The sequence below is a fragment of the Colobus angolensis genome, unplaced genomic scaffold (assembly GCF_000951035.1).
Source record: "Colobus angolensis palliatus isolate OR3802 unplaced genomic scaffold, Cang.pa_1.0 Scaffold97, whole genome shotgun sequence".
Taxonomy (NCBI): domain Eukaryota; kingdom Metazoa; phylum Chordata; class Mammalia; order Primates; family Cercopithecidae; genus Colobus; species Colobus angolensis.
Window position 1 is genome coordinate 7,595,460 of NW_012123709.1, and position 21,237 is coordinate 7,616,696.

Genomic DNA, 21,237 nt, shown 5'->3' on the forward strand with positions numbered 1-21,237 from the left:
GTGAAATGACAATAATAGTAACTAACCCTTCAAGTGTTGTTCTGGGGTTCAAAAGAGATATTTCACCACTCACACAAAGATTAATAATTGTTGGGTATTATGGTTAAAATCATGCCTACTGGGTCAATACAAAACACTAGAGTTTGAAGACACTTTACAGGGTCATACAGTGGCAATCAATCAGCACTGTGGTAATCCAATCAACCTGAACCCTAAGCTGGGGAATAGGTCCAGACTGATTTCTCTGGGCTCCCTTCTGGCCTAGTGAACTTTCTATGATAGATTTCCTCTCCAGTGGGACATACACAGAGCAAAGCCCTAAAGTACTAGCTTATCACAGTGTCTGGGCAACTCCTGGTGGCCACCTTCTTGCATTGGCTCATACTGTCTTCTCTCTGCCTCCCACCCATAGGCGGGTGGCCTAGGCCTATTGGATGGAACCTGTTGTAGCAGGCACCAGAACATCACTACACACTCCATACTGTGAGAAGATAAGCTTGTTGCTGGAATATTCTTACTTCCCACCTTTTTCTTTTCACCAAAATGAAATAACAGGCCAAAGCAGTGGGAATCACGACTAACAAGTGGACAAGTGAGAGGGCACAGATTTAAGAGAATAACACTTCTTAAAGTGCAGGTGATATCTTTGCAGAAGTTTAAAACTGGAAGACATCGTAAATGTGCTGTAGTCTTGTTTCCTCATGAAAGGTAGGGAATAGAGGTTCACGGAGCATAAGTGACTGTCAAGAGTTTCCCAGGCAGTTGCAGTGAAACTGATTACCATCTGCTTCTACTGGCTGCTAATAGTTAACAGAATGAACAGCTGGGTTCAAACTGAATGGCTAACAAAAGGCTTCTAAGGAATGAGGCAGTCCAAATATCACAGGGTTAATGGCAACTTAAAGACAATCTTGGGATTTCACGTGGAAATCCCACGGAAATCGTCCCAGGGAGAAGGCACTGTATGTGTACTTACCCAGCAATTTGTAGAGGAGGTTCAGAATTTCTTTCCAGGCCATGCCACTCTCTTCCCTTGCAATCCCTGCAAAGTGTGCTACGCTATTGTAGATATTTAAGCGGTCAATGCAATTTAAGACAAGAGCCAACATTCCCTGAGAAGGAGAGTGGAGGAAAATATAAACATTGCTGATTAAGAAAGCAGAATCCCTTTTGCTCTTTCTCTTTGTCTATCATTCACCTTTTAAAGCTGATAATGCCAGTATGCAAATAGACCTTCATGGTGCCAGTTGGGTTTTGTTTTTTTCCCTCCTAAAAACAAAACATGCATTTTTATGCCTGAGAGACCTAAATAGCATCCATTGGGAGAGTGAGTCAGCAGCCTCTTCTGACAGGTTGCCCCCACGTGCTTAACTCAATCCAAGGACATACTTAGGAAGAGGGAGGGTGAATGAGTTTCACAAAAACCTGCTTTCGGTCTGGTGTGAAGTGGTTCTGACTCACCCAGAAACAGATCTAGATATAGTACCCATTTCTCTCTTAAATATCAAGTAAGTTCAAGTTCCATTCAGATGCACAAAACAACCATGCTTGCTTCCTACCTCCCCACCCCCCAAAAAAGGTGGGATTTAGAGACAATAACACTATCACCACTTTTCTAGCTAATCTGAAATACTATGCCACCCAGTAAAAATCTGTGCTAGCTGTTCTTAGCACATAGGAGGGAGATGGTAAATGGAATTTCAGTAGCCTTTAAGGCATTGAGAATGTCCCTGGAGCCAAAGTCTGGTTAGATCAGAAGACTGAGCTGGGATGGTTTACATCCCATACCACTAACTTTGGAAATGCCCAAGCGACAAGCCCTGTGCCCACGTATGGCAGGTCCAGAAGTACAACGATGGCCTGTTGGCACTAAATCATCATGTCTCCAAGTCTGGAAAAGGCCTGTGACTTGTCTGTGGTCATACACAGCCGGAGATGAAGCCAGAATGAGGCCCTGGGTCTCCTAAGCCCCAGCTGGCATTTTCCTCATGGCCAGGTCCCACTCCCAGTGACTCAGATGCTGAATTCTGACATAAGACTTAGCATATTCTGTGCCTTTTAAACCAGCTTCTCAGGTATTCTTAATGTGGTAGAATCCAGGCATCTGTATTTTTCAAACAGGTTTCCCAGGTAATTCTAACATTTCCCAAAACTTGGGAATCACAGCCAATGTCATGCTCTCACAGCTGAAATTTACTGAAAACGTATTTTCGATACACATGTGGCACTGAAGCTTTAAAACGTAATCTAGTTTGAACGTGCCAGCCATTGCTAACGTAACCAGGTTTGGCGGACAGGGAAGATTGGCTTCCAATTTCCCAACTTCCAAATCTCTCTTGTCCTCTGGCTCTCTCATAAACACGTGCATGCAGAAGGACAAAACTAAGTTGCAGTCACAGGAATATTTTAGCTCTGGACAGGAAGTGAATTTCAACTTTTCATTTTTCGACTTACCTCTTCCTTGAAAAGATTTTGTCTGTTTTTGAGTGAGCGGAGCTTATTCTGCTTGTCTTCATGTCGCATCTCCTCCTCCGGGGGCTGGAAGTAGGCGATCAAGTCCTGTAGGGTCTGCAGGACTTCTTCTATAGGCAGGGTGATGGGGGCAGCTGTGCGATTGTTTCCGCTAAAAACCACGAGATTGACATGGTTTAGGCACCAGCCAGCAGCAGCGCCCTGATGAACACCCACTGGGTCCCGCTCCTAACAGCCCCCCATGGTGCACCATGAGCTGCTTCCTTGGGCGACCATCGTACCAGCAGCTACAAAATGAAGTCTCCCAGCTAACAGAGTAACAGAAGGAAATATTCACATTCAAGTTTAAAGCTATTTTCATAAACAAAGGGAAATGACTCCTTTTAGCACATTTATTTTCAAGCAACTTATAACTCATCTTGTTAATATTACCGTCATAGCATCAATGGGTATTCACTGAATGTTTAATCATGATTTCCCTGTAATCTAAAGAGGTAATTTCAACGGTGGTTGTGACAGTGACTCTTCTATCTACAGCAGATGCTTCCCCTTCCATTTACCTCGGTTGTCTGTCACACTTTTTTTTTTTAATAAAAACATTAAAAAAAATAAACTTAACCCATGATTCTTTTAAACAACCACACCTTCTTGGCACTGATTAATCATAAGGCTGAAAGGATTTCTGTCACTGGGTCTTTGCCTCTATCCCAATGTTAGTTTTCTCTCTGTCTCTCCTCTTGCACCCCCTCCACGTCTCTGTGTGTATTCTGAGATCTCTGCATGTGTTTTCCTCATCATGTTTCTCTGGGTACATGCCTGCTTTCCCTCACTCCATTTGTTGATGGTTCCTTTGCTTTCTGTATCTGTGGTCCTTTCATCTGACTTTCCTCTCACTGTGTTCTCTATCACCCTCCTTTCTCAGTGTCCCCTATCTCTCAAACATCCTTCTTCTCTGCTTTGAGGTCTGTCCCTCTTTGTTTCTTGGTGTTCCCCAACCCCACGTTACCTGCCCTTCCATCTGTCTCTCCCTGTTGTGTTCCTCCTTTTCTGCAAGTGTCTTTTTCTGTTTTAATCTCTCCCCAATTTTTGTAATTAAACCCCTTCAACAGAGAGAGAATACAAAGCATTACAGATAACGAAATGACCCTTCATTTCCCCATCTCCTTGAGGGGTACACCTGGGAGCCTCTCAGTGGGCAAAGGCTATGAAGAGGAAGGGGAAATGGACCCACCTCTTGTGGGTTTGCATCATTAGGCCTGAGTGATTGAGAATTGGCTCAATGTGCAAGTAACATCACAAGGACTTTTTTTTTTTTGTATCTTATTTTATTCTAAGTTCTGGGATACATGTGCAGGATGCGCATGTTTGTTACACAGACATGTGCCACAGTGGTTTGCTGCACCTGTCAGCCCCTTACCTAAGCATTAAGCCCTGGATGCATTAGCTATTTTTCCTGATGCTATGCCTCCTCCTACCCCCGACCCCTCGACAGGCCATAGTGTGTGTTGTTCCTCTTCCTGGGTCCATGCGTTCTCATTATTCAACTCCCACTTATAACTGAGAACATGTGGTTCTTTGTTTTCTGTTCCTGCATTAGTTTCCTGAGGATAATCATTTCCAGCTACATCCATGTCCCTGCAGAGGACACAATCTCATTCCTTTTTACGGGTGCATAGTATTCCATGGTGTATATGTACCACATTTTCTTTATCCAGTCTATCACTGATGGGCATTTGGGTTGATTCTGTGTCTTTGCTATTATGCCTAGAGCTTCAGTGAACATATGTGCACCTGTATCTTTATAATAGAATAATTTATATTCCTTTGAGTACATACCCAGTAATGGGATTGCTGGGTCAAATGGTATTTCTGGTTCTAGGTATTTGAGGAATTGCTACACTGTCTTCTATAATGGTTGAACTAATTTACATTCCCACCAATAGTTTAAAAGCATTCCTATTTCTCCACAGCCTCTCCAGCATCTGTTGTTTGACTTTTTAATACTTGCCACTCTGACTAGCATGAGATGGTATCTCACTGTGGTTTTGATTTGCATTTCTCTAGTGATCAGTGATGTTGAGCTTTTCTTCATATGTTTATTGGCCACATGAATGTCTTCTTTTGAGAACTGTCTGTTCACATCCTTTGCTCACTTTTTAATGAGTTTTTGTTTCTTATAAATTTGTTTAAGTTCCTTGCAGATTCTAGATATTAGACTTTTGTCAGATGGATAGATTGCAAAAATTTTCTCCCATTCTGTAGGTTGTCTGTTCACTCTGATGATAATTTCTTTGGCTGTGCAGAAGATCTTTAGTTTAATTAGATCCCATTTGTCAATTTTTGCATTTGTTACATTTGCTTTTGATGTTTTTATAATGAAATCTTTGCCTGTGCCTATGTCCTGAATGGTACTGCCTAGATTTTCTTCCAGGGTTTTTATAGCTTTAGGTTTTACATTAAAGTCTTTAATCCATCTTGAGTAAATTTTTGTATAAGGTATAAGGAAGGGGTCCAGTTTCAATCTGGTGCATATGGCTAGCCAGTTCTCCCAGCATCGTTTATTAAACAGGGAATCACTTCCCCATTGCTTGTTTTTGTCAGGTTTGTCAAAGATCAGATCGTTGTAGATGTGTGGTCTTATTTCTTAGTTCTTTATTCTCTTAAATTGGTCTACGTGTTTGTTTTTGTACTGGTATCATGCTGTTTTGGTTACTGTAGTCTTATAACATAGTTTGAAGTTGGGTAGTGTGATGCCTCCAGCTTTATTCCTTTTGCTTAGGATTGTCTTGGCTATATGGGCTCTTTTTTGGTTCCATATGAATTTTAAAGTAGTTTTTTCTAATTCTATGAAGAATGTCAATGGTAGTTTAATGGGAATAGCATTGAATCTATTAACTACTTTGGGCAATATGGCCATTTTCATGATACTGATTCTTCCTATCCATGAGCACGGAATGTTTTCCATTTGTTTGGGCCATCTCCAATTTCTTTGAGGAGTGATTTTTAGTTCTCCTTGAAGAAGGCCTTCACTTCCCCTGTTAGCTATATTCCTAGGTTTTTATTCTCTTTGTATCAAGTATTAATGGGAATTCATTCATAATTTGACTCTCTGCTTGTCTGTTGTTAGTGTATATGAATGCTTGTGATTTTTGCACATTGATTTTGTATCCTGAGACTTTGCTGAAGTTGCTTATCAGCTTAAGCAGCTTTTGGATTGAGACGATGGGGTTTTCTAGATACAGGATCATGTCATCTGCAAACAGAGATAGTTTGACTTCCTCTCTTCCTGTCTCAATACCCTTTCTTTCTTTCTCTTGCCTGATTAGCCTGGCCTGAACTTCCAACACTATCTTGAATAGGAGCTGTGAGAAAGGGCATCCTTGTCTTGTGCTGGTTTTCAAGGGGGAATGCTTCCAGCTTTTGCCCATTCAGTATGATATTGGCTGTGGCTTTGTCATAAATGGCTATTATTATTTTGAGGTATTTCCCATTAATACCTAGTTCATTGAGTTTTAGCCATGAAGAAATGGTGAATTTTATCAAAGATCTTTTCTGTGTCTATGGAGATAATCACGTGATTTTTGTCTTTAGTTCTGTTTATGTGATGAATTGTTTATTGATTTGCATATGTTGAACCAGCCTTGCATCCCAGGGATGAAGCCATCTTGATCATGCTGGATAAGCTTTTTGATGTGCTGCTGGATTTGGTTTGCCAATATTTTATTGAGATTTTCACATCGATGTTCATCAGGGATATTGGCCTAAAGTTTTCTTTTTTTGTTGCATCTCTGCCAAGTTTTGGTATCAGGATGATTCTGGCCTCATACAATGAGTTAGGGAGGAGTCTCTCCTTTTCAATTGTTTGGAACAGTTTCAGAAGAAATAGTACCATCTCCTCTTTGTACCTGGTAGAATTCTGGTAGAATTCAGCTGTTAAGTCTATCTTGTCCTGGGCTTTTTTTGGTTGGTAGGCTATTTGTTGCTGCCTCAATTTCAGAACTCATCATCGGTCTATTCAGGAATTCAATTTCTTCCTGGTTCAGTCTTGGGAGGGTATATATGTGCAGAAATTTATCCATTCCTTGTAAATTTTCTAGTTTATTTGCATAGAGGTGTTTATCGTGTTCCCTGATGGTTGTTTGAATTTCTGTGGGGTCAATGCTGATATCCCCTTTATCATTTTCTATTGTGTCTATTTGATTCTTCTCTTTTCATTAGTCTAGCTAGCAGTCTATTTTATTAATTTTTTCAAAAAACCAGCTCCTGTATTTGTTGATGCTTTGAAGGACTTTCTGTGTCTCTGTCTCCTTTAGTTCCACCCTGATCTTGGTTATTTCTTGTCTTTTGTTAGCTTTTGGGTTTGTGTGCTCTTAGTTCTCTAGTTCTTTTAGTTGTGATGTTAGGATGTCAATTTGAGATCTTTTTAGCTTTTTGAGATGGGCATTTAGTGCTATAAACTTCCTTCTTAATACTGCTTTAGCCGCATCCCACAGATTCTGGTACATTGTCTCTTTGTTCTCACTGGTTTCAAAGAACTTCTTGATTTCTGCCTTAATTTCGTTATTTACCCAGGAGTCACTCAGGAGCAGGCTGTTCACTCCCCATTAAGTTGTGTGATTTTGGGTAAGTTTCTTGAATTCTAATTTGATTTTCCTGTGGCCTGAGAGACTGTTATGATTTCAATTCTTTTGCATTTGCTGAGAAGTGTTTTACTTGCAATTATGTGATTGATTTTAGAGTAAGTGTCATGTGGCACTGAGAAGAATGTATATTCTGTTGTTTTTGGGTGGAGAGTTCTGTAGACATTTATCAGGTCCACTTGATCCAGAACTGATATTGAGGTCCTGAATATCTTTGTTAACTTTCTGTCTCAATGATCTAATATTGACAGTAGGTGTGAAAGTCTCCCACTATTATTGTGTGGGAGTGTAAGACTCTTTGTAGGTCTCTAAGAACTTGTTTTATAAATCTGGGTGCTCCTGTATTAGGTACATATATATTTAGGACAGTTAGCTCTTCTTGTTGAATTGAATGCTTTATTATTATGTAATGCCCTTCTTTGTCTTTTTTGATCTTAGTTCGTTTAAAAGTCTGTCTTGTCAAAAACTAAGATGGTAACCCCTGCTTTTTTCTGCTTTGCATTTGCTTGGTAAATTTGCCTCTGGCCTTTATTTCAAGCTTATGTGTGTCTTTGCACGTGACATGAGATGGGTCTCTTGAATACAGCACATGAATGGGTCTTGACTACTTACCCAGCTTGCCATGCTGTGTCTTTTAATTGGAGCATTTAGCATGGCTTCTTCTTGATGGCCAATTTCTAATGCTCTCTCCTAGGCATTTATAGTATATTTGCTTATTCACCAACTGCTATATATTAATTTGCATACATGCTAAGGAAAGATTTTCATCTAGGCCCAAACAAAGACTCAAAAAGTTCTGAAAGCAATCAGGCTGTGAGGTAATAATTCCAATTTTGTATTAAAAATGCCAAGTGCATGCAATGGGGAAGGAATAATGGGGGACTGTAAGCTTATTATAGGCAGGGAGGCACATCAGTGTGTATTCAACTCCTGGCAGTACCTGGCATGTTGTAAGTTCTCAGTTAGTGTTTGCAAATGACTACCTGGGATATTATTAGACACAAAAATAGTAGGGAAGAGAACGCCATGAGTACATGAGATGAAGCCTTGGCAGTATGAAACTCAATTCAATATGACTTCCCACTTTTGAGTTCAGTGAAGGAATGAACATATTTTCCTCAATATTTCTGTCCAGCTCCAGGACTTGCTTTTTGCTTTTTGTTTTAAAAACACTTTCATTTTACTAGAGACACTGAGGCTGGTCAAGAATAATTCTTTACATAATTGGAAAAGATGACAGCAAGAGGTTTATAGACATTTTTTGTAGCTCACTGAGGCAGCACATGCACCATACAGGGAGTTGGAAATTTCAGGTCTCAGCCTTGCCACTGCCATTATCAGTGTGATATTCGGGTTACTGCTAGGCCTCTTATGCTTCCATTTAGCACCTGGAAAATAGGAAAGGTGCATTCGTTGATTGCCAGGGTCCTTCAGGTCTAATTTTTTGTCTGTTGGGCTCTCATTGCTGGACTACTTCATCTTGTCCCTTGAAGAAACACGAATATTATAGTCCCCTACTAGACTAGGCAGATTCCTTCCTTCCTCAAAAAACAAGACATATCACATGCTTGGCATGGGAAGCAATGGTGAAAACAGACATTACTTCTGGAAAGCATCATGGTGTTCATATTCTACTCTAAAAGAAACTCAGAGAGAAAAGCCCAATGTACAGAGTTAAGTCAGAGCCTCAACTCAGAAATAACTACAACTGGCACCTATCCCTCCCCACCTTCTTCAACTCCCTATAGCCTGTCCCACTACATTCTTGGGCCTTTGCCAATGAATTCTTTTATTAAATTCAAGTGAGATCCCATGTGATTCTGAATATTTATCACAACATAATGATTTATTTGTTGTCTCTCTTCTAAGGTTAAACTTAGAGGACAGCTGACAGTATCTTTTCCTCAGCAGAGTTTTTCAGACTCCTTAATCGATCATACTATTCATTCTACTGGACAGTTCCCAGCAACTCTACAGAGGATGATGAGATAGCATGATGAAACTTTAACCTCTTCATTTTTCTTTCTTGTTCCTTCCCTATTCCCTTAGTCTTAATGTGCTCCCAGAAGGCCACCCCTCCTCCTGGTTTCTATGTGCACACAGCATACAAAGTTGGTTTCTCAAAAGAGATGGGGAAGAAGAATCTACTTCCAAAATGTCTTTTTCTCCTTTACTTCCTAGCTATTAAAAAATCCAAATACTATAACTTTTGCAGCCCACACCCCCTCGGCATTGATATTTTTTCATTAGTCCTTTTTTCCTAAAATATCCTGTGCCTGGAAGAATCAAGAATTTCCCTCTTGAGGGTGGGACTTAATAGCTGAGTAAAGAGCTGAGTAAATCCTTTCTCTCACAAAATAATAATAAAATTGGACAAAACCATTCAAAACAATGATCTCTGGACTCTGGAAATTGACTAAAGGCATACAAAAAATTAAATATTTTATTTTTATTTTTTATTGTTTGAGATGGCGTTTCACTACTGTTGCCCAGGTTGGAGTGCTATGGCGCAATCTTGGCTCACTGCAACCTCTACCTCTTGGGTTCAAGTGATTCTCCTGCCTCAGCCTCCTGAGTAGCTGGGATTACAGGCATGCGCCACTATGCCCGGCTATTTTTGTTCTTGGTTTTTTTGTTTTTTTTTTTTTTTTTGAGATGGAGTCTCGCTCTGTCGCCCAGACTGGAGTGCAGTGGCGCGATCTCGGCTCACTGCAAGCTCCGCCTCCCGGGTTCACACCATTCTCCTGCCTCAGCCTCCCAAGTAGTTGGGACTACAGGCACCGCCACCACGCCCGGCTAATTTTTTGAATTTTTTAGTACAGACGGGGTTTCACCGCGTTAGCCAGGATGGTCTCCATCTCCTGACCATGTGATCCGCCCGTGGGCCTCCCAAAGTGCTGAGATTACAAGCCTGAGCCACTGCGCCTGGCCTATTTTTGTATCTTTAGTAAAGACAGGTTTCTCCATGTTGGTCAGGCTGGTCTCCAAACCCCAGCCTCAGGTGATCCACGTGCCTTGGCCTCCCGAAGTGCTGGGATTACAGGCGTGAGCCACAACACCTGGCCCAGTGTGTGTATATATGTATGTGTGTGTGTATGTATGTGTGTGTGTATGTATGTGTGTGTGTCTGTGTATTTTTTTAATTTCTTTTTTAAAAATTTTTTTAATTTAATTTTTTAAAATTTCAGTGTTTCAGCCTGTTGATGCTTCCATCTCCGTCCCTCCACCGCCTCATGGCAAAACAGCTCTGATAGGGCAGAGTAGGCAATGTGCAAGGCCACACACATGCTCAGGAAAAACTGGAGAGGACCCTAGCTTTCTATTGCTTCCCACACAAGCAGAAAACAAAATCCAGCCACACACACAGGTCCATCAGCAAATGGTCACAGGCTTGTCTTGTCAGAAATACTAAGGGAAGTCCCTCAGGCTGAAAGAAAATGACACCAAACAGTAACTAGAATCCACGCAAAGAAATAAATAACACTGGTAAAGGTAACTATGCAGGTAAATACCAGAAGCAATATAAAAATACTTATCTTTCTATTTTGTTCCTGTAATTGATTTTAAAAAACTGCATAAAATAATTATAAAACCTACTCGGGAGGCTAAGGCAGGAGAATGGCGTAAACCCGGGAGGCGGAGCTTGTAGTGAGCCGAGATCGTGCCACTGCACTCCAGCCTGGGAGACAGAGCGAGACTCTGTCTCAAAAAAAATAACAATAATAATAATAATTATAAAACCTTGTTGCTGGGCGTATAACTTATGAAGATGTAATATAAGTGGCAATATTATCACAAAGGATTAGGCAAAGAATGGAAAAATGTTAATGCAAAGTTGCTTTATTTGTTAAGTTAGTATTAATTTGAAGTGCATTATTTCAAGTTAAATATATATTAAGTTCCCTAGAGCAACCACTAAGAAAATAACTCCTCGGCCAGGCACAGTGGCTCAAACCTGTAATCCCACCATTCTGGGGGGCCAAGGCGGGCGGATCACGAGGTCAGGAGATCGAGACCATCCTGGCTAACATGGTGAAACCCCGTCTCTACCAAAAAACAAAAAATTAGCCGGGCATGGTGGCGGGCACCTGTAGTTCCAGCTACTCGGGAGGCTGAGGCAGGAGAATGGCGTGAACCCGGGAGGCGGAGCTTGCAGTGAGCTGAGATTCGGCCACTGCACTCCAGCCTGGGCGACAGAGTGAGACTCTGTCTCAAAAAAAAAAAAAAAAAAGAAAAGAAAAGAAAAGAAAAAAGAAAATAACTCCTCAAAAAAGTATTTTTAAAAACCCAAAATAATTAAAATGTTACACTAGAGAATATCTATTTAACACAAAAAAAGGTAGTAAGGGAGGAACAGAGGACCAAAAAATAAATAAATAAAGAGACATAAGAAATAAATAGCAAAGTGGCAGACATAAATCCAGTTATCTAAATAATTACATTACCTATAAATGGATTAGGCATACCAATGAAAGGGAGAGATTGTCAGACTATTTTTAAAAATCTAATATATGTTTTCTACAAGGGATACACTTTCTATTCAAGGACACAAATAGGTTAAAAGCACAAGGATTGACGACAATATGCCATACAAACAAAAAACATTATCTGCACCTAAGACACCTGGAATGGCTCTATGAAACAGACTTAAGACAAAAATGTTCACAGAGAAAAAAGGAAAAGAGTTTAAAATTACAAAAGGGCAAATTTATCAGAAATATACATCTGTTATAAACATATAAGCACCTAACAGAAACCAAAATAGGTGAAGCAAAAACTGATGGAATTGAAGTAGAAAATAACAATTCAACAGTAACAGAAACACCAATACCCGATTTTCCACCAGTTAATGTAGTAAACCATATTAACAAAGGCCAAAACTATATGATCACGTCGATAGACCAAGAAAAAGCATTTGACCAAATCTAATGCTCATTCAAGAGAAAAGCTCTCAACAAACTAGGAATTGAAGGGAACTTCCTCTACCTGACAAAGGGCATCTACAAAAATCCTACAGTCAAAACCACACTTAATGGTGAAAAACTGATGTTTCCTGCTCTCTCCCCACCCCCACCTTAGATCAGGAACAAGACAAGAATGTCTGTTCTCACCACTTTTATTCCACATTGTAGTGGATATTCTAGCCAGTGCAATCGTGTAAGAAAAATAAATAAAGGGCATCCCTATTGGAAAGAAAAAAATAAAGCTCTTTGTATTCACAGAGGACATAATCCTGCATGTAAAAAATTCTAAAGAATCCACCTGCTTCCCAAAAAGCCCACTGAATAAATAATTTCAATTAGGTCAGTGACATAAGTCCAATATTTTTAAAAGTTAATTTCTATGTACCAGCAGCAAATAATATGAAATGAAATCACAAAATGATTCTATTTGTAGTAGCACCAAAAAGAATCAAATACATAGGAATACATTTCATAAAAGAAGTGCAAGACTTATATAATAAAAACCACAGTATCTTCCTGAAAATAATTAAAGAAGAATAAATAGACATATTATGTTTGTAGATTAGAAGACTTAATATTATGAGGCTAACAGTCCTCCAAAACGGATCTCTAGATTCAATTTAACACCTATGAAAATTCCAGCAGAATTTTTTTGTACAAAAATAAACTCACCCGTAAATTCACATGGGAATACAAAGGACCCAGAAGCACCAAAATAATTTTGAAAAGAAGTACAAAATTGGAGCATTCACTCTACGTTATTTCAATACTTACTATAGGTACATTAATTAAGACAGTGTTATTTTTGAATAATGACAGGCATACAGATCAATGGAACAGAACTAACAGCCCAGAAAGAAACTCTTACATTTATGATCACTTGGCTTTTGACAAAAGTGCCAAGGTAACTTGATGGGGAAATGTCTTTCCAGAAAACTGTGCAGGGAAAAATCTGATATCCATATGGCCACATACAAAAATATTAATTTAAACGTTTACCTCATACCATGCACAGAAACAGACTCAAAACGGATCACAGACCTAAATGTAAATGCTAAAATTCTGAAACTTTTAGAAAAACACAGAGGAGAAAATCATGATGATTTGAGTAAAGAGTTCTTAGGTATGACACCAAAAGCACAATCCATAAGTATGTTAAATTGAACTTAATCAAAAATAAAACATTTGTGCTTCAAAAGACACCATTTTTAAAAAATGAGAAAAAAAGCCAAAGAGCAAGAGAAAATATTTGCAAATCATAAATGTGGCAAAAAACTCATAACAGAAGATGCAAACTCTCAAATTTTAATTTTAAGACAAATGACCCAATTTGAAAAGGCAAAATGCTTAATTACATTTTACCAAAGAAGATACATGAATGGCTAATAAGCACATAAGATGTCCAGTATCCTTATTCATTCTGGAAATTCAAACTAAAACCACCACAATAATATCTACTAGTATCACAGCTACTAGTATGGCTACAATCAAAAAGTCAGAGAGCAACAAATGGAGGAAAAGATGTAATGAAAAGAAACTTCAGACGTTTCTAAGAGAAATGTAAAATGGTACATCCACTTTGGAAAACAGATTTTTCAGTTTCTTATAAAGTTAAACATACCCAATTGAATAAATAAAACATGGTATTTATATACAATGGAATATTATTCAACCTTAAAAAGGAATGAAATCATGTTACGTGTTACAACATAACACGTAACATGTTACGTGTTGAAGATCTTTTGCTAAGTGAGATAAGCCAGACACAAAAGGACAAATACTGTGTGCCTCCACTTATATGAGGTACTGAGAATAGCTAAATTCATAGAAGCAAAGCGTAAGTAGAAGTTATAAGGGGCTGAGGGAGAGGAGAATAGGGAGTTCTTGTTTAATAAATACAGAGTTTCAGTTTGGGATGATTAAAAAATGTGGAGATGGATAGTGGTGATGACACTAAGCTTAAAAATGGAAAAAATGATAAGTTGGATGTGATATATATTTTACCACAATAAAAATATATCAAAAAGTTATACAAATTTATATACGACTCAACAATTTCACTCCTATTTACCCAAGAGAAACAGAAACCATATCTGAAAACTTTTACACTAATATCCATAAAAACATTATTCTTCGTAATCAAAATGGAAACTATCAACTGTTCATCAACTAAATGAGTAAAATGTGATATATGTGCATCTCTATCTATATAGAACTCTCACTCTACACACACATACATGCACACACACACACACACACAAAGAATACTCTGCAGCAATAAATAAGTGAAGAAATTAAAGAATAAACTTCAAAAATATAATGCCAAGTGAAAAGGCCAGATTCAAAAGACAACATATTTTATGATTTATTAATGTATTAAATTGAGACAGAAAGATTAGTGGTTGCCTAGGGCTGTGGGTGGCAACTAGAATAAACTGCAATGAGCATAGGAGATATTTTTGGAGGGATGGAAACGTTCTAAAACTGAACTGCAGTGATGGTTGTAAGGCTCTGCAAATAAATCTATTAAAACTTACTGAATTGGCCAGGAATGCTGGCTCATGCCTATAACGCCAACATTTTGGGAGGCTGAGGTGAGAGGATCACTTGTGCCTAGCAATTTGAGACCAGCCTGGGCAATGTAGTGAGACACCATCTCTACAAAAAATTAAAAAAAAATTGGTGTGATGGTATTTATGTGTGGTCACAGCTACTCAGGAGGCTAAGGTGGGAGGATTGCTTGAGCTCCGATGGTGGAAAGGCTGCAGTGAGACCCTATCTCAAACAAAAAACAAACAAATAAAACCTCATGGAACTGTACATTTAAAAGGATGAATTTTGTAATATGTAAATTCTACCTCAATAAAGATGTTTAAAAATAATTTCCCCATTGTCAGGCACATAACTCCCACTGACTTTTTAAAATAACAACTTAATTGAAATACAGTTCACATATCATATGATCACCCATTTAAAGGGTACAATTCAAAGGTTCAGTAGCTTTGGGAATATTCAGAGTTGTGCAACCTTTGCCATGATCAGTTTCAGAATGTTTTCATCAGCTCTCCGGAAAGCTTTACACAGTAGCAGCCACTCTCCCTTTCCCCCTAAGACACCCCAGCTTCTGCCTCTTTCTACTTCTTTCTACTTCTAGGTAGAAAGAAGGTAACTCTTTCTACTTCTGCCTCTGCTTTTTTCCTCTATAGAGTTATCTGTTCTGGACATTTTGACCATGTGAACGGAAAAACATCCCAGGATAGCAGTGCTCAACTGAGGCTGATGTCAGAATCACCTAGGGAGCTTCAATAAAATACCGGCATTTAGATCCAACATCTGCAGATTCTGATGCAATTGGTTTAAGATGTAGCCTGGGCATCAGGGTATTAAAACCTCCCCAGATAAATCTAGCATGTGGCCAAGGTTAAGATCTCTATTGTAGGGCAGTCATGTTTAAACTTTCGTATGCATCAGCATCACCTGGAGGGCCTATAACAATATGAGTTGCTGGATCTTACTCTGAGGGTATCCGATTCAGTGGGTTTGAGGTAAAACCTGAGAATCTGCATTTTTTAACAAGTTTGCAAGTAATGCTGATGCTCTGGTCCAGGGATGCACTTTAAGAATCTTGGGAGATGTCAAAACAGCAAGATGGAAGGAACCTGAGCCCCAGTAGCTAGGCCACCTATTTTCCCTAAACCACCTGCCTACTTTGTATTATTACCTAAACAAGAGGTAAACGTTTACTCTGAACGGCAACGGCGGCCCAACCTGTTTCCTAATACACATCCCTTGGACGGCAGTCTTTCAACAGCAAGAAAAGTCAAGATCTAAAACAAAGCTCTCATTTCGTGCAAATTCACACACGTGATTTACACCCCTTGGCGTTCGAGAGACTTTCCTACAAGAGAAGAATAATCGTGGAACACTGCACAGCTGACAACAGAATCAGTTCCTCATGGTAATTGGTGAAAACAATCCACAGAGTTCTGTTTTGGAAGCATTATTTAGACTGGAGGGATTATGATCCAAGCAGGCAGTTCAGTTAATTTTCTCATTTAAGCCACAGCCACAGTTGGGTAACCCAAGGCTTCCAGTGCAAAGCTACTTTGATCCAAACCATAGCAGCAATTCTGAATGATGGAGAAACCCTTCGTACGTAATACATGGGGAGTGTATCAGTTCCTCTTTGCTGTTTTTATCTTTACACACAAATATAAAACGGACCAATGCACTCCAACTCTTTTCACTTCATTTGCATGCAAAGATCTTGGATATTCATCACTCCAATCTGAATAACTAATGGAGCTTGGGCATTTGTTGAGCAAAGGGTGAAGCTAGTAGGAGTTCACCCGTGTAGGAAATCTGTTTCAGTCTCAAGCTCTTGATGGTAAAACTCTTTGCTGGTGTATCATTATTTCCTGAAAACATTCACAGTATCAAAAAGAGGTGGGTGGTGGTGTTGGAAGGCCACAGAGTCAAACTCACTAGGTAGAGGAGGCAAGGAGCTAACATACCTGACAAACTGGCTGAATAAGGCTGTAGTGTTCCGGATGATCCGAGCAGCCTGGGACTCCTCACGCTGGCATCTCTGCAGTGTTAATCCATCATCCATGTGGCCTTCCTGATGGAGTATGACCTACCCACGTGGCAAGGGACAGAAGCCCTAAGGTTACAATTATTCCACATATGGACAGTCAACATTTCCCGCAGTATTTCCCTCATCCCTCTTATTCCTTTCTCCAAATAAGCTCCCCTGGGTCCCATTTTGAGAATGGGACATTAGCGAAGTTATTGCGCCCATACGCCCTATTAGTGACATGTGAACCATTCCTTAGACACAGTGCTTTGATGAAAATGAAATTTTATGTGTCACCATGGTATGAGTTATGACACATTCCTCAGGCCTAGATATGAAAGGGTGATAACGTATCTCATAATCGATTTTTCTCTTAAAATGAACATGGAATCTTACCCTTGGAAATGGGGAAAGTCACTGTGTTCAAAGTCTTTTCCTTCAGAGATGAATTGAAGAAAAAGACAATGTAAAGCAAAACCCTGTACTGGGATCAGGCTTGGTTTCTCGACTGAAGGCCAACTACACTGAGTGAGTTAACTGTAGGGCTGGGGAAAGCAGCTCAAGGTGGTAGCTGGCTTCTCTTGGAGGCTAGAGAGTCAATTTGAAAGCATGGGCTCTGATATCAGCAGACCTTTGTCTAGTCCTGCTCTGCCACTTACCAGCTGTGTGACCTTGGGCAAGTTACTTAACCCCCATTTGCTTTGGATTTCACCAATCTGCAAACAGACTTATCTTAGAGGGTTGTTTGCAGGATTCAACGATTTACATGTCATCACTTGGCATGGTACCTAGAATCTAATAGGTGCTCAATGAATGTTTATTATCCGGGGCAGTATAGTACGGATGTTAGACCAGCTATCTGGAAGCTAAGCATATGTACTTGTCACTAAGGACACCATGACACAATTTTTTTGGGAAGGGCTACCCACTTTTTATGTGGAGGTCAGTGGCTTTTTCCCTTAAAACGATCAAGTGTGTTAAGTGAGACAGTTTGATCCTGGTTCAAGTTGAGGTCAAATCCTGATCCAAGTTCCCTGACACGGTTTCCCCTTGATGGAAGTAAGCAAAGACCGACAATGTGTAGATCCTGGGAGTCTACATGTCAACACGGACAAAACGTGTGGCTCTAGAAGGTATCTATACAATAAAGATTGTTGGCCTCTCTCACTTTTAGCTTAAAGAAACAACTTATTTTCCTTTCCATGTGAAAAATCTTTCCCTTGCTTTTTATTATTTTGAAGGTACTTCCTGATATGATGAATTAGAATTCAGGCTTGTTCATTTTTGAAACAAGACTTTGCATCCCATCTGTATACTGCAGTGTGCGCATTAGCAAAGGATACTGTTACCATTGGAATCACTAACCGTTAGAAAATATTCCTTTGTCAGAACACCTCAGCAACTGGGTAGCAATGCTGCATTTGGGTTTAGTAATACATTGCCACTATGTTTACTTTGGCCTGGGTCCCAGATTTCTGGTCCTTAAAGACCAAAATTCTTAGGTTTTGCTTGTTCAGATAACACATTTAAACTGGCCAGCCAAATGAGAAAGTAATGAGAACTGGGGGGAGATGCAGTTGCTAGAATGTTGTTATTATGAACCCTACTGATCTCAGCAGCCCAGTTCCTACGGTCCTTGTTTCTCTTGGAGAAATCTTACAACTGAAGAGCAGGGAGAAGAAGCCTAAGGTGGGAATAAGAAAGAGGGTGCTTTAAAGTGGCTACGCATCAGGTGTTTCATTGTGTTTGTGGTTGATTGGTTTCTCTTGATTACTGTTTTGTTCATTTCATAAAACACAGCACAGATTCAGACATCCTTTGTATTTTTAGAGAGGGCACTTAACATGCTTCCTAGGAAATGAAGCAGCGTAGCCCTGTCGAGGGCTGAGCACCATCGCACCAGCTGGATAGAGTTCATAAAAGCACCTCCCAAATTCACACATACATTCTAACAGTTAAATGAATGTGCGGGCTATGATCCTAGAAGAGAAAGGCATGGACAGGTACAATAAGTCAACAATGCAAAATGAGATCTCTCCACATTTGCAGAGTCCTTGGAGCCTGTCCCTGCCCACCCAGAGTTACAGCCAAGATCCACAAATTCTACTTTCTTTAAATGTTACCATTGCCTTACTAGGTTTGAAAGACTGTAGAGGCTCTAGATGGTATTACTGTACTCTACAGAGGATTGAATTTTCTTCTGATAGGCTGGTAAGAATAGAGGATGGGTTTTTGGCATTTATTTTCCATTTGTTCTTATTCCCAGCATGTAGCCCTCATTCCCGGGGTGTAGCTCTTCTGAAGATCAACTGAAAGCCTACTGTATCTCCCAGGGTCATTCCAACTTGTCACACCCTGAACCCTGACTTGTGTATCCCTAGTACTGTCATAATGTCAACATCTCTGCTTTGCTCTTCATGATCACAGCAGTTTCGTGTTTACTATTTTGGCTTCACACCCCATCCATGCTCAGCTTAGGATTCTAGAGGAAACTGCATGTAGAATTTTAGGCACATGTTTTTGCAGTTCTCTCTACTCTGGACTCTTGGCCCCCTGAGTCCCAGAAGCCTTAGCTGAACCTATGTCTAATCTGACTCTTTAGCACAACTGATCTAATGCAAGATCCCATTCCCTAGTTCTGCAAATCAGCAAATGTGCTGAGGGGGAAAACAAAGACGAAGGGGGGCTCACCTCAGTGCACTTACATTCTATGTGCAATATTTTGTGCGTATGTTTTGGCTGGCTTGGTTATTGAAACCTTCCATTTTTTTTGAAGGTACTGTATCCAGCCTGTGCAGCTGTTTTCAGAGGAAGAGTTGGTCTCATACAAGCCAAATTATGTGGCCTCTTATTTATTGTATTTTCTATCCCCTCTTGATCACTTCATTTCCCCTTTCCTGGATATTTTCCTAGTCTGTGTTGCCTTACACAAAATTAAGATATTACCTTATGTTCATTCTCAACATCCTTTCTTACCACAACCTGCATTCTGGAAAACTTTTCATCATGACTACCTTAGGCTGCTATACCTCAACTACAGAGCACAGTACCTCCTAGCACCTTATTCTGGGACTAGTTGACTATTTAAACCCATATTTTATAAGAGTTTTTCAGGGATAAAAGCATCACATCCTTGACATCCATTATTTGGTTCCCACCAAAAGAAACACTGTTATGGCAATTGACTTTCTGGTGAAAAGATGCTGCATGTACCCAAGCTAGTTTTTCTCACTGGAGCAGGCTGTGATGCACCACTCAAATCAAGATACAATCTGTCGATACTGTCATTCCACAACATCTCTTCTTTCTGCCAGTGGGTTCCTGTGGGCTTGTTATTATGCAATCTGTGTTTTCTCTGTAGAGATCTATTTAGTCTTTTATGAAAACTGCACAATAACTCAATTATCCACTGAAATGAAGGGAGCAATGATGTGGATAATCCCAAGACAGCAAATCACCAAAAGCCATTTAGATCGGGTTTTAGAGTGCATTAAGCACGTCATCTCCTCCTTACAGATTTGCAGTGTATTTGTTTTTTTCCCCCATTGAATATGGGGTCAAAGTATCCAAATTAGGCTGAAGTATGGAAGAAACTGTGTACAATCTATCACAAAATAACTCTTCTGAATAGTAAGAAGTAAATCACAATCACATCCACCTGATTCTCAGAATCACTTCTATTGCCTAGTTGCTTCCAACTCAGGGTAAAACAACTGTAGACAGACATTCTGACTCTCACCTTTCTTTTCAGAGGTCCCAGGCGGGAAGTTTTTGCATCTTGTGCTTTGTAGGTCACCCACAGACCACTGGCTGTATGCTGTACAAAGCAGACAGAATCTCCATACTTGATTTCTGGAACTCCCATGCCTTCTATGTCTCGCTTGTGACTGGAATCTAATTTCTCCTTGAGTTCCTAATTCATACACAAAAAGAAACAAACATAGGCATTATCTGATTAAATTAGAAGCTCAATATACAAAACGAATCACCTACGAAAAATTTGTAAGCCAGGCAACTGGTTACCAAAATAATCATGATGTGGCTGTCCAAGCCAGGATTTCAGAAAGACTTGCTTCCCTTATCTCTTGTTAATTGTAAAATCAATGGCTTTCGAGTTCTGGCTACTTCAGTGATTATTTAAATCCATGGGTAAAGGGGGCACCTAGTAAGCCCTCTTTTCTGTTCTGATTTTGTGTAATTCTTCACTATATTTTCTACTTTCCTCATCCTGATTTATATACCTTAATAAGTAACCCGTTACTAGCCAAGTAACTTATTTCCAGCAAGTGACATCTTCCATAATTGTAATGGCTACCTGTCACAAATGCACTGACTCAGAGGCTTTCATCCTATCTATTGATTTCATGTAAAAATTTCTTATAAAAATCTGCAGAGAAAGGAAACCCTTTGAGTAGACAGGGGTCACTAACATGGCTTAAGCTAATGTAGTAATTTGTGTATCAGTCTCTTAGGGCCTCCTCAGTGGTGTGCTGTAGTCAAGCGGTTTCATTCTTCAGCTGTCACTGTTTCACTGCCTATTCTCCAGTGTGGAAAAGGGACTTCCTGTGCATCAGGTAACAACACA

The 21,237-nt window shown here is 39.7% G+C and overlaps 1 protein-coding gene across 1 annotated transcript in view; it reads right to left on the reverse strand.

Annotated features, from left to right (window-relative positions):
* Positions 1 to 21,237, reverse strand: part of RYR3 (ryanodine receptor 3) — a 400,958-nt gene that overhangs the window by 290,433 nt on the left and 89,288 nt on the right. Inside the window, exons 10-13 of the mRNA XM_011932727.1 lie at positions 20,392 to 20,565; positions 16,591 to 16,712; positions 2,455 to 2,623; positions 977 to 1,112 (exon numbers count right to left, since the gene is read on the reverse strand). Coding sequence (XP_011788117.1) covers positions 977 to 1,112; positions 2,455 to 2,623; positions 16,591 to 16,712; positions 20,392 to 20,565 — 601 coding nt within the window. The remainder of the gene's footprint in view (positions 1 to 976; positions 1,113 to 2,454; positions 2,624 to 16,590; positions 16,713 to 20,391; positions 20,566 to 21,237) is intronic.